Here is a 12,162-nt window from a genome sequence, read left to right on the forward strand (position 1 = left end):
TGGGGCTTAAACCTGAAGCACAGATGCGGACTCTGTTATAGAATATTAATTAGCTCTGATTATAGAAATTGGCATTTGCAAATGCTGCTTCCTCCAGATCAAAAACTACTCTTTCCTCCCCTGCCCCCAAAGTGAAACAACAAAAGTGAAAACACAATACTCACCAAGATGAAAATGCTCACTAACAGAAAAATGTCGGCAGTAATGTAAATGGCTGTCTGGTGGAGCTGGAGGATGTCCTCGGGAGGGTTTCTGCACTGCAGCAGCTTGGGATCAGTGTAGGTGTAGAAACTGTGAGTTAAAGTTTTGAAAACGGAAATTGTTGCTTGACATCTGAAAGAGGCACTGAGTGAAAGCTTCTGTGAGCTCTGGAGCTGGCCCTTGGCAGTGAAAATGCTCAGTGTGAGTTTGTTAGGCCTTAGATCAACACCTCAATCCAGTGCAAACAGACCTATTGTAGTGTTTGGTCCTCTGCTTAGCATGAGAGCATGAAATATTTGTGCTCAACACTCGGTCCAGCATTCTCTAGTGTGTGCTGCTGGGATAACACGTGACCCTCCCTGTAGAAGACTTCAGGGTTGCAAAGACCATATTAGGAGAGCCAAGGTTACCAGACCTCAAAGCAGGTGCAAATAGAGGCGCAAAAACCATCTTGGTTTGAACTGTAACACATTAGCCTCAAAACAACTAAACCAAAAACGACATTAGAAGCCCTGTTTCTGTTCCTTTCAGCATGACAGTGAACCTTCCTCCACAAAGCTGGACACACTTGGCAAAATTTAAGTTAGGCTGAGAGTTGCATGTGGTGATTATGTTTGTGCATTGTGGAGCTTAATTTTTTTTATTTTTTTTACAACTAGGTAGTCATAAAAATGAAAGGCAGTTACTATAGGTCTTAAATCAAACAAGAACATGAGAAATAATATGTGCTTCTGCAACAAGTCCAAACTGAATCATGAAAGACATTGGTGTTCTCCAGTCACCTTGGCTCCAGGAGGAGCTCTGTATGGGTCTCTGCCTGTCTTACTCTCTGGAGGAAAAAGATGATTGTATGTTGCTTAGTAAGTTTAGCAGTGAAGACACTTGAAAGTTTTCGGTAGTTAACGTAGTATTTTTATTTATTTATTTTGCTTTTTAAAGAGGGGATTTAAATCGGGAAAATGATCCACTGCAAAATCTTGAGTGTTGGAGTAGAAGTGACGTGCAGAATCTTCATGCTGTCAGCTCAGCCTGTTCGTACATATGCTGAGTGTGGCATATTTAACTGCAGGTTAGCTTGAGAGCTTGTAAGCTTTGAGGGGTTTTTTTTGTGTTTTTTTTTTTTAGTGTTTGGTAGCAAAATATTAAGATAAAAATATTAAAATAGCAAAAAGGTTTTACACTTAAAATCTGTCATCCAATGTTCCTGCCACTTTACATCACTTCGTGCAGATCTTGTGGGATAGCTGGTAGTGCGCCAAGTTAAACTCAATTTCTGCTTTGGTTTGAAGTAAGAAAGGATGAAGATTGTGGATTTGAAAGGAAACTAAATATGCAGGGATAGAATCCCTACTAATTGTCAGAATTCTGTATTCAGAGGGGTAACTAAATCACACAGTGCACTATTGCCAGGAGCTCAGCTTAGAGTGATTTGCAAACCAGGTAGAAGAAGGGAATGGCCACAGAATTGCTCTTTTACTCTTTTTTTTTTTTTTTTTTTTTAATTTCTTGGCTAGAAGAGGGAACGAGGAACACTTATTTTGACAAAGAAGGACCTGATCTGGGGAGGTGGCCAAAACCAAGATGATGTCTGTACACTTTAAATAGCACATCCGCTTTCTGTCTGCTTTTATGTGGATGCTGTTTTCTTTATTCTGCTGCTTAAGTTACTTTGGCTATTTCTATCTGAACCAAACTGTAATGTTTTTTCCCCTCTTTTGGTAGCTGCTTCGTCACAGAATAAAAACTGGATGTGAGTTGTGCATTGGGAAGTGATTGATGTGTGCTTGTGCAGCTTGTAGCACTATGAGAAACACAGGTGCAGCTGCTGATGATGTTTGCTAGAAGTAGATTGAAAAAGCAAGAAAATGAAATAGCGCTTCAGCACAGACAACCTCTTGTAAAACTTTGGGGCAGGAAGCAATTCCGGAAGCAAAAACTCCATTTGTTTCTGCGGGACAAAATGAAGAGGCTTCTTCAAGGCCAGGTAGATGAGAATCCTAGCCACGCTCATCACTGCCAGCTCTCCCCAGTGGAGATTGAAACGGACATGTTTGTTTGTGGCATAAAAAGGAACTCTGCTAGCACTGAATTTTCCACTGCTGGAGGGGACTTTCATCAGGATGGAGGACGTGATTCCAAGGGAGTGAGTGAAGTGTGTGTTGGTGAGGTGGAACTGAACTGGGATGGCTATGTAAAAATACCATGCTCGGTCCAACAGAACAAGAAGGATTTGCAGGGAAGTTCTTCTGATGGTACAATGCAGACCTCTTCTGAAAGAAAGGGCAGAGTGTCTGAAGGGCAGGACCTGTCTTCTCTGAGCATTACCATGAGCTGGAGGGAAATGGCTGAAAGGCAAGGGTGCTTTCCCCAGGAAAAACCCACTGCATACAAGAGCCATAGACGGCAATCAAGAGATCGCTCAGCTGATGTGGTTGATTACATTGTTAAAGAACTCCAGGGAATAAGTCGCATCCAGACAGAGATTGCAGAGCTCCGGCAGCACCTCACCTTGATAAAGGGCTCCGTGGATGAAGTCTCCAGCTGTGTGGATACGGTCTTGAGCGAGATAGAAGGCCTGCAAGGTGGTTCCACTGGCAAAACCCAGGGTACACATGCTCGAGAGCCAAGTAGGGAGGTACACAAGGAAGAACCAGTATTATACTTTTATGGCATCCCAGAAAAAGATGGTGAAAACACAGTAGAGCTTATATGCAGCTTCTTGTCTGAATATCACTGTTTCAATGGTATCCAGTGCAGTAAGTATATAAAAGATGCTTATAGATCAGATATTGGTACAGGCAAGCCATCAACGCCAAGACCAGCAGTTGTGAAACTTGTCAATTGTGAACAGAGAGACTTTATTTTACAGAAGTCTATCCTTCTGCAAAGCTCAGGGGTCCGGATTGCTACCAGTGAAGAGCAAAAGCGGCAGAATGGCCAGAGGGGCCGCAAAACAGATTCAGTCTCTTCACAGTCTGGCTACAAGAAAAATCATCGCAACTCAGTGAATCCTGATGCAGCTCAGAGAACTGATGCACTTGGGCACCTTCGAACGGACTCATGCCAGGTTAAGTATAAAAGCACGAGTAGGAAAACACAGTGCGTAGGGGAGAGACTTGATTCTGTGGAGAAGTCAACCTTGACTAAGAAAAGCAACTCAATTCCTGAAACTGGTAAGGAAGCACAAACAATAAGCTGCAGTGAGCAGCCTTCAGATGACAGTGACATTCACCAGGCCCTTCAAGAACCTCTACAAAATCTGCAGGTGACCAATTTGGCCGAATCAGGTGATGGAAATTACTGCTGCTCACCTGAGTCTTTGGGGCATGCAAGCCAGATGTGTGCTTCAAGCAATGGTAGTGAGTACAGGCTTGACACTGAAAATGTCACTGAGAATTGTTCTTCCCTTCTAGATAAAGATGAGGGGATAACCGCAGAAGAAATTGAAATAGACTGTGATACCCCATGCAAACTTACCAGTGTGGAGAAAGTTGATATTCAAAGAGAAGATGTTTCCAGTGGGGTGACAACCATTAGCTATGATCATACAACAGATGAAATGGCTGATAGTAGTGACAGCTTGAAAGATATGATCCAAATGGACCTGAATGATCAAGATCCAACTGATCAGGTCTTTAGGGATGTCCTGGAAAATTCCCAGTATTTCCTTGACCATTCCCGGGATAATATTGATCTTGTAGACATGAAGTTTTACACTAATAAGCTTGGGAAAGCTATTAATCACTTCAGGTCTGCTCTGCAGGTGGTGTTCCACAAACTGGAGACGAGCGATTCTGAAATCCTTTTGGAAAATGATAGTGGTTTACAGATGGATGATGACAATACGCTTATGCTGACCAGTTCAGGTATGTGTGGCAGCTCTGACAACTTTGCAGAAACCCCTCCTAGTCAGTCCTCCGAAAGCCAGGCAAACACAACCATCAACAGTGATGCATCTGCTCAGATGCAGTTTGTTCCTTCCAGTCTTTCCTCTGTTCCACGTGAGCCTCCTGCTTCCAGTTTGATGCCATCGTCTGACACTGAAATCCCTGCTGGGCAGCGTTCATCTCCTGAGGAGCCTGGAGGAGATGTGAACTCTCAACCTGAGCCAGTGAAGGAGTGCAGACCCATGAGCCTTGACAAGGTGTGCGCAGAGACCATCTACCTGAACAAATGCATCAACAATTTCAAAAATGTGCTGAGGGAAAAGAGACAAATGCGTAGGAGACTCTTAAAAGAATTAGCACAGGAAGGAAACTGGATTTCCGCTGAGGAGACAAATTCAGGTAAACTGAAAAAAATGTTTTTAAGGAGATGTCAAAATCTGAAATTTTTGCAGCCAGTAACCAACACCTCACCCTGTGAGTGAACAGTTTATTAGAAGTTGTGAGTAAATAGTTAGAAAGGCAAGTACATATGCTGTACAAGACTACTGACCAAAAACCCCTAAAATTTATTGTGTAAGAGCATAAGACACTGAAATGCAAGTTAGTAAGATTCACCTCTTCTCTTTTTCCTTTTTTTCTTTTTTTTGAGAGAGGAGTATTTGCAGTGCATCTTCAAAATAGCAGGTGTTAGAGTTTTTCATCATAATTCGTGACTTGGTTTCTTGTTAAATTTAATAGTTAAGACATGTGATAACAAAGTGTGCATTTGAGCTATAAGTAGCCAGATTTGCAGTTTTGGGAGTTGAGTGGATCCAGACTTAAAGTGGCTCCATCACAAGGTGGCAGTTCTCAGTGTTCAATCACTGCTAGATGTTATCCTAGTGGAGACTTTTAAAAATTAAAAAAATAAATTAAAAAAAATAGCTGAGAGCTGTGTTTTGGTATTGTTTGCATAACTTGTCCATGAGATGAGAATTCTTCCGTTTCTGTGGAGCTACATCCCTTATTGCCAGCACAGATAATTAAGTGTTTAACCACAGCAGATGCGAGCTGATACAGATGTGAGTGGTGGAGCAGTGCTAGTTAACCCATTCCTGAGGATGCAGGAGATAGATATGACCAACATGCTTTGGGCCATGTTATGAATGGCCTTGATTTGGTAAAAGCAAACATAACCTTGACATGTATGTCCATCTGCCCCTTCCCACTCCAAGCAGTGAGAAAACTGTGTCGGTGTCATCTCTGTCTAAATCACTACACAGTTAAGGGAAAAGGCTTTGTTTGAAGAGTGATAGATATTGGAACTACAGCTTGAAATCTTCACATCCTTATTGTGAATGTCCTTATATCAAACATTTTGGCCGCTTTTCCCCTTGCAATCATGAAAGCTAGTCAGAATAATCACAGTGCTCTCTCTTCCCATTGAAAGAGTTGTCTTGCTCCAAGTGTCTTCTCCAGTGACTTTGCGGTGAAGAATCAATCTGTCAATCTGTATTTGACTTCTGTACCAGTGACCTTCTCAGTTATGCAGATCATAAAGCTTGTAATCAGCTCTTAGCTTTCTTATTTTGTATGAGGTTCTTAGTATAGAGTTGACTCAAAGAACAAGTTTTTAATGAGGGCAACACTAGAATTTGTTAGCAGGCTTGGCACAGATATATATTTTTGTGTTTCAAGGGAATGTTTAGATTACTAACGTACAGATAGTACAGATGAAACTGGTTGTTTTTTTAATTCAGAAAGCTATTTTTAATTTTTATTAATGCTTTTTTCTTTTTTTCTTAGTAGTGTTTGCATAGTGTTCAAGTCCTGGACAGTGGTCCTAATTTTTAGGACCTGAGGGAACAGGCATTGGTTTGGATTAATACTTGCCACAGTGCAACAAGACTATTGAAATAACCTGTTTCTGAATGTGAGAGGAGGCTGCTCATCTCAGCAGAGCTTGAGCCATGCAGGCATGTTCACAAGGTGAGAAGTAGCCCCAACAGTTAAGGAGGAGGAGGATCACAGATGGACTTTGGTACCTTAGATCTGGCTCCAGGGCATATTCGCATTCCTGAGCCTCCCTGGCTTGGTTCTCCTGAACATCATCTAGTGATGTGACAAAGAGTTGATGCTTGTGTGACACTTGCATAAAGGCATATCTATATGGTAGATATGATAATTGAAGTTATAACAACAAGCATGGTATGAAATCACAATGTAGGAAGTCTGCTCTCAGAGACAGGAGGAGTCTAAAGGAGTCAAGGGTAGTGGAATACACTGGGTAAGGGATGAGAAAAGGGAGAGAACTTGGAAAAATGCCCTGTAGATGTCAAAAGCAAAGCAGCCCAGACCACCAGAGCAAGTCAGGGGATCTGGGAAGGGAAGAGCAGATCTGTCTGGAGCAGAGGTGGAGGGATGTAAAGCAGCAAGTGCTTGTGCAGAATGGAGTAAGCGGGCAAGGGAGCAGTGGGTGGATAACAACTTGGTAATAGCTAGAGTGAGAGAAGGGGATGGCAGTATTGCCAAGGGCTGTAGAGCAGGGGAAAATTAATCACTGTACTCAGTTTGAAATAGGGTTGTTTTGGCATGCATTTTTCAAGAAAGCGAAGCAACAGTTCTATGCGCTTCTTCACTGCGCTCAAAATAAGTTTGAGCCAAGCTCTTGGTTTCTTCCTTTGGAAAAAGTATCACACTCAGAATGCAATGAAAGGCTGTTGGTTTGCCTTTTTTCCCAACTGCAGATGAGTGTTTATGTCTCACTTTAAAAATACAATTTGTTCTTAATAGGCCTTTACGTTCCTGGGTCAGGTCCACTGAAAACGCAGTTCTGCCTGCTGGCTTTTTGGTTCTGAGCCTGAACCACTGTATTACTCATGCCTGCTTGAAAGTTCAGTTCAAGGTATTTTATTAAATGTGTTTGGCAGCAATCTGCAGCAAAGGAATGAATGATAACTTTGAAGGTGTTAGTAAATCTGTGTGTTTCGGTGAATCAGAGATGATGCACTGGCATAAAGGTTTAAATTATTTATAGTTGTACGCAGATGCAAATTACAGGAACAATATAGAACTTGGCAAATGCATGTAAATAATTGTTGTGTATAATTTGAAGTCAAAAGAGAAAAAATAAAATATCCCCTGAAAATCTGTGCAAGCTTTAAAAAGTTGTGATTTGAGAAAAAAAGGGGGGAGGGGGACGCATAAGTGAAGATTAAAACCGTTTCACCTTGTATATGTTTAAAAACAGCCCTGAAATGGTAGAGATTTTTGTAGATGTAAATCAACTGCTTAAATTGGAATGCTGAAAGAATTGTGATTGTGGTTTAACCAAGTTAGTCACCATTGAAGATGCTGTGAGGACACCTGAAGTAATGAGACATAATAAGACGATTTTAAATCTTTGTCTGCAGTTACCGAGAGCTTTGCCAAATTTTATATTTGGCCTGAAACTGTCCCTAACAGCTTTAAACTGACGGGGCTCAGAAATCAGTTATGTATAGAATTTAAGCCAAAATAATCCTTTTTTTTTTCCCCCCCAAAAATTGAATCTAATGGAAGATTTATTGCTTTGTGTTTGTATAAAAATAAGTTTGACCTATATTTGAGAAGCTCTGGTGCCCTCAGGCCCTAAAATTTGGCAGTGCTAGCCTGTGTCAAGCATTTTTCTGTGGAAAATCAACCCCAAATGAGCGAAGTGAATAAGCTTTTGAAAAATGTGTGGTTTGCATATGCTCACTGGTAGCTTGCTACAGTTGAGCTGTTGAGCTGCCAGAGACTCCATCTGTCCTCAGTGTTTTCCAGCCGGGGGCTAAAGTGGGGCTTTCCCTGCTCAGCATGACTGATGCATGGCAGACCCGACAGGGGACACGAGTCCAGGTCTTCTGCACTCAGGGACTTCTCAGGAGACATCAGGAAGGAATCTGGTTCAAATACAGAGGAGATAAAAACCCAGGAATGAGGGAAGTTGGGGTCTGCCTGGGACACACCGAAACAACCCCAGGGATCGAGTCGGGAGAGATTGCACTTGGGCTTGAAGGTTTTGGGGTGAATGTGCAAAAAGGAGATAACCAGAGGACTTTAAGTGGAATTCGGGCTGCCTAGGTGAGAAGGTTTTGCTTAATAGGAAGGGACAGGCAGGAGGATGCTACAGAAAACCACTTTAGAAGGGAACAGTCAGAAGCGTGCCCAAAAAAGCACATTCCCTTCTGAGTTCTGGGATGGACCCCAAGTTTCCTGAGCTTCTCTAGGTCGGCAGGTCTGTGCAGAGCTGACTGTCAAAACATGTCACGCCTGCTGCGCCAGCTGTGAGGCAGAAGACAGCAGCATACTGACGCTTGCATTTCCTCTTCTATTAGCTCAGGAAGGGGAGGCTTGCAGGGCAGTCCGCAGGCTTTCCTCCCTGCTCCAGATCCATGTGGGCACGTCTTAAGGTGGAAAGTAGGATTTTTATTTTAGCTACAATCCAGCACTTCATTTGCTAAAGTAATTTGACTTCTCCTTAGTGACTGAGTTAAAATAGCTTCTCTATTTTCCTGTCTCAGTGATTGCATGTGTGTAATTACACCCATATAGACAGTAACTTTGAAAACTATTTTAGCTTTTAAACCAATTTGAGTGGCCCTTGTTGCCATGAAGATATTCCTTCCCCTCCATCTTTCATATGCAAATGAATAATATGATTCTTCCATGCAGATACAGAATTATCTGATTGGAAGACTTAAAAAAATACCATGTCTGTACCGGAAGTTTTGAGTATGACTCTCATATAACTTTACTAGCCTTGAAATTGCCTATCCATAAACATGAGATTTAGTGTAGGAGGCTTCTGGATTTTTTTTCTCAGAGGAGAATTGCCTAGATTTATAAAACCAGAAAATATCTCTCTGCATTATGGTATTTGCAAAAGCAAAATGTGTTCCGTGGGAGCTACCAGTTTCCTCGTAACTGGCAAAATGTACAGGGGGCGAGGAGGGATGCTTCAGATGCAGGCAGTGGATGCAGTCTGGGGGAAAGGGGGAGCAAATCTGTTCCTCCCTGTAATAAATACAGGTTCTCTTTCCAGTATGGTAAATAGCAGCTCCAGTTCTGTATTAAGGTTACTTACAATTCTTGAGTTAATAAAACAGGAACTGTAACTCTAAAAATCAGCTCTCAAAAGCATATGTTCTAATGCATGTGCAGTTATGGATTAAATTTGATTAGTTTAACTCGAGATTAATTGGTAGAGATTAATTAACTGGTGTATGTCCCAGGAAGCTCTCCACAGCACAAATGTTTTATCAACTCGCGGCAAATGTTTACCCCACTTTCTAAAACCCTTTTACAGAGCTCATGGCAGAAATCTGGTCTATTAACTTTTGTTCCTCTCCTTCTCTTTTTTTCTTCACAGAAGGAGGTAGAGGAGAGCTCCAGGTTGTACATGTAGTCCCTTGTAACCAGCATCTTTTTCCAAAACTCCTGTGTGTGCATGCCAGTTGCTCCCACTGAGGCGCAGAGATTCAGTTTAGCATGATATGGTTGTCAGAGGAATTGTTAACACTGCGTGTGAGTTAAGAGTCTGTTCAGTGCGTATTACCTTGTACAAAGAGGAAAACATGAATGCTTGGAGTAATCTCCTCCCTTCGGTGCTCTGTGGGGTGTAATGTGCACAGGCACCACATTAGCAGAGTACAAATTGTTTATCTTGTCTTTTCCAGTCTTCCTCTTTATGAATCTTGTTTAAACCAAGTATTTCCTCATTTTTCCTCAGTTGTATTATTTCATTCCATCTCTGTCTGGTTCATACACTTACAGCGATTAAAGTCAAAAGTACCACTACGGGCCATAATACTGAGATTAAGCAAGACTATGGATGTTGGGGGGTGTCTGCTGCAGATCCTGTGCCTTTTTCTGTGTGCCCCATGGGAAGAGCAAGACTTTTCCCTTAATACCTGCAGCTATTGCTTCTCCACTCATGGACCAGTTGCCTTTCTGCTTATCACCCTGTGGGCAACAGGTAATTCTTTCCTCCTAAGAGGATCCACAGAATTTTTTTGTCAACTGCTGTGGTAGCAACTTAGTTTGTGGTTGCAACTGTACCTCATATTGAGAAGTTTCCGGCCCTTGGATTCTCAACTTTTGTATTTTCTTGAATCTGTGCTGTGTGGATTCAGTGCCTGCTGTGCTTCTGCCTCTCCCTTAGTTGTGTGAATCAGGCTAAATCAGCTTCCTGGACTAGGCTGAGTATTGCATGGCTTTTGGGCCTTGTCCTTTGAGTTTGATGAATTTGCATTTCAAAGCTTTACTGGCTCATATATCAACAGTTTTGTTTCATTCTTACTGGCAAATGTCTGTCCATTAAAGCTTTTTCAGGAATGAAGAGCTCTCTGGTGTCAAATTCTGTCCTCTTCTGGCTTCAGTGCAAAAACACTGCAGCCTCCTTTAAACTGCTCATCTGGCAGCAGGGAAACTGATACTGGAAGATGCATCAGGTGGAAGGAGCTTCTCTGGGGCTCTTCAGTCATTATTTAAATTGACACTGTTGCAGAATACAGTGAGTTTAAAACAATCCCCTGACTTGTTGCAGCTTTGGATTCCATGTAAAATGTAGCATACTTGAGTCAATGAAGACATTGAACCACAAGACCGACTGGATTAATTGGGATGATTTAGTTGAGTCTGATTCTGCTAATACCCCTGAAGAAATGGTCTAATTAGGCATGACCAGAAGTTTAATTTAGACAGTGAAACAGTTGTGCCTTGTTTTATCCTGATTCAGATTAATCTATAGCTAAATTGAGGTCTTTGAGGTTTAATAATAAAGCATGGTATTTGGAAACAAGTTAGGATGATTTTCAAAACAAATAAAAAGTCATTATTGATTTTTTCTTATCTGTTTAAATAAAGCCGCTTTCCATGTTTTACATCTGTTTTTTATCTAAAAGGATAATGTGCTAGACACAGTACTTAAATGGGATGGAAAGTTACATTGTTAGAAAGCCTTTTATGTGGAGAGATGGATTTATGTGGAGAGGGCTAACAGAGCTGAGGATGTTCTTCCTTTTCCTTGTGCTGATCCAGGCTTGGTGACTTTTCTTACTATTTTTTTTTAATTTGATGTCTCACTGTCCATTTTATGGACTTTCTCTTCTACAGAAGTACATCATTATTTTTTCTGTCCATTGAAACATCTTCTTGTGTATGAAATTTAGAAATTGCAGATTGTTGAAATAACTTCTCAAATTATTTGTAAGCCTAGTTGCTGCTTTTCGTGAATGAGCAAAATCCTATTAGTTTCCTTTTTAGGCTTGACTAAATATTGCCTTCCCTATGACTGAATACTGTGCCTTAAATGATCATGTCTGTTGACTTGTTTAATCCAGGGAATTAATTTATGCTACTCTGTCACTGGCATATTTTGCCAACTGGTTCTTGCTTGATAAGAAACTTTAATTACTTGGAGAAGACCTTTCAGCAACTGCTTTACTGTGAGTGCATGTACTGCATTACTAGGGGTGACAAGCACTTCTGCGGCTGAAGGTATTTGTTGGAAAGTAGGTGTAAAACTATCATCCATCAGCATCAGAAATAAAATTAAAAAAATTGAATAGAGATGCGATGGGCTGCCTTGTTCACATGTGTGCTTGTCCATCTTTTCACTGCTGCTTTATGTGCTTAAAGGAAATTATTTTTTTTTTTTAAATAATAAAAATTTCAGATTTGGACCGGTCTGGCTGCTTTCAAGGAGAGATCAAGTGACAGAGCTGTGCGGAGAAGTGAAGCATAAGCCAGCAAAACACTTTCTGTGATGTGCAGCATGCAGATGCCTAGGTGTGAAACGTGTCTACTTTCCCTTTGCCCTCCCATTTGTTTTGGGAAGGACAGTGATAAAAACTTTCACAGTTGTTCCCGTGTTCTTGCCATCTGCCTGCCGTTTCCTCTGCTTGCCCAGGCTGTAAACGAGCCAGGCTGTCGTCATGGACTGAACTTGAGCAGATCCATGGCTGGTGACAGGACCCAGAGAAGCCACTGGAGCCCTCCCGTGCCCTGGTGCGAGTGTTGCCCTCAGGGGGTGCAGAATCCCAGCAAATCCATCTAAACAGCATTGTCATTT

At 41.6% G+C, this 12,162-nt stretch overlaps 1 protein-coding gene across 7 annotated transcripts in view; it reads left to right on the forward strand.

Annotated features, from left to right (window-relative positions):
* UNC13B (unc-13 homolog B) overlaps positions 1-12,162 on the forward strand; it is a 216,498-nt gene that overhangs the window by 110,473 nt on the left and 93,863 nt on the right. For 2 of the 7 annotated variants that reach the window (XM_074569509.1, XM_074569512.1), the window contains exons 2-3: positions 1,924-4,487; positions 9,460-9,482. The exons of 3 other annotated variants lie outside the window; for them this stretch is intronic. In XM_074569509.1, the coding sequence (XP_074425610.1) occupies positions 2,030-4,487; positions 9,460-9,482 (2,481 nt within the window). In that variant the 5' untranslated portion in view covers positions 1,924-2,029. Of the gene's footprint in view, positions 1-467; positions 4,488-9,459; positions 9,483-12,162 lie in introns of those variants that run through there. 2 more of the 7 variants (XM_074569511.1, XM_074569510.1) reach the window with 2 other exon arrangements.

Source organism: Larus michahellis, chromosome Z (assembly GCF_964199755.1).
Source record: "Larus michahellis chromosome Z, bLarMic1.1, whole genome shotgun sequence".
Taxonomy (NCBI): domain Eukaryota; kingdom Metazoa; phylum Chordata; class Aves; order Charadriiformes; family Laridae; genus Larus; species Larus michahellis.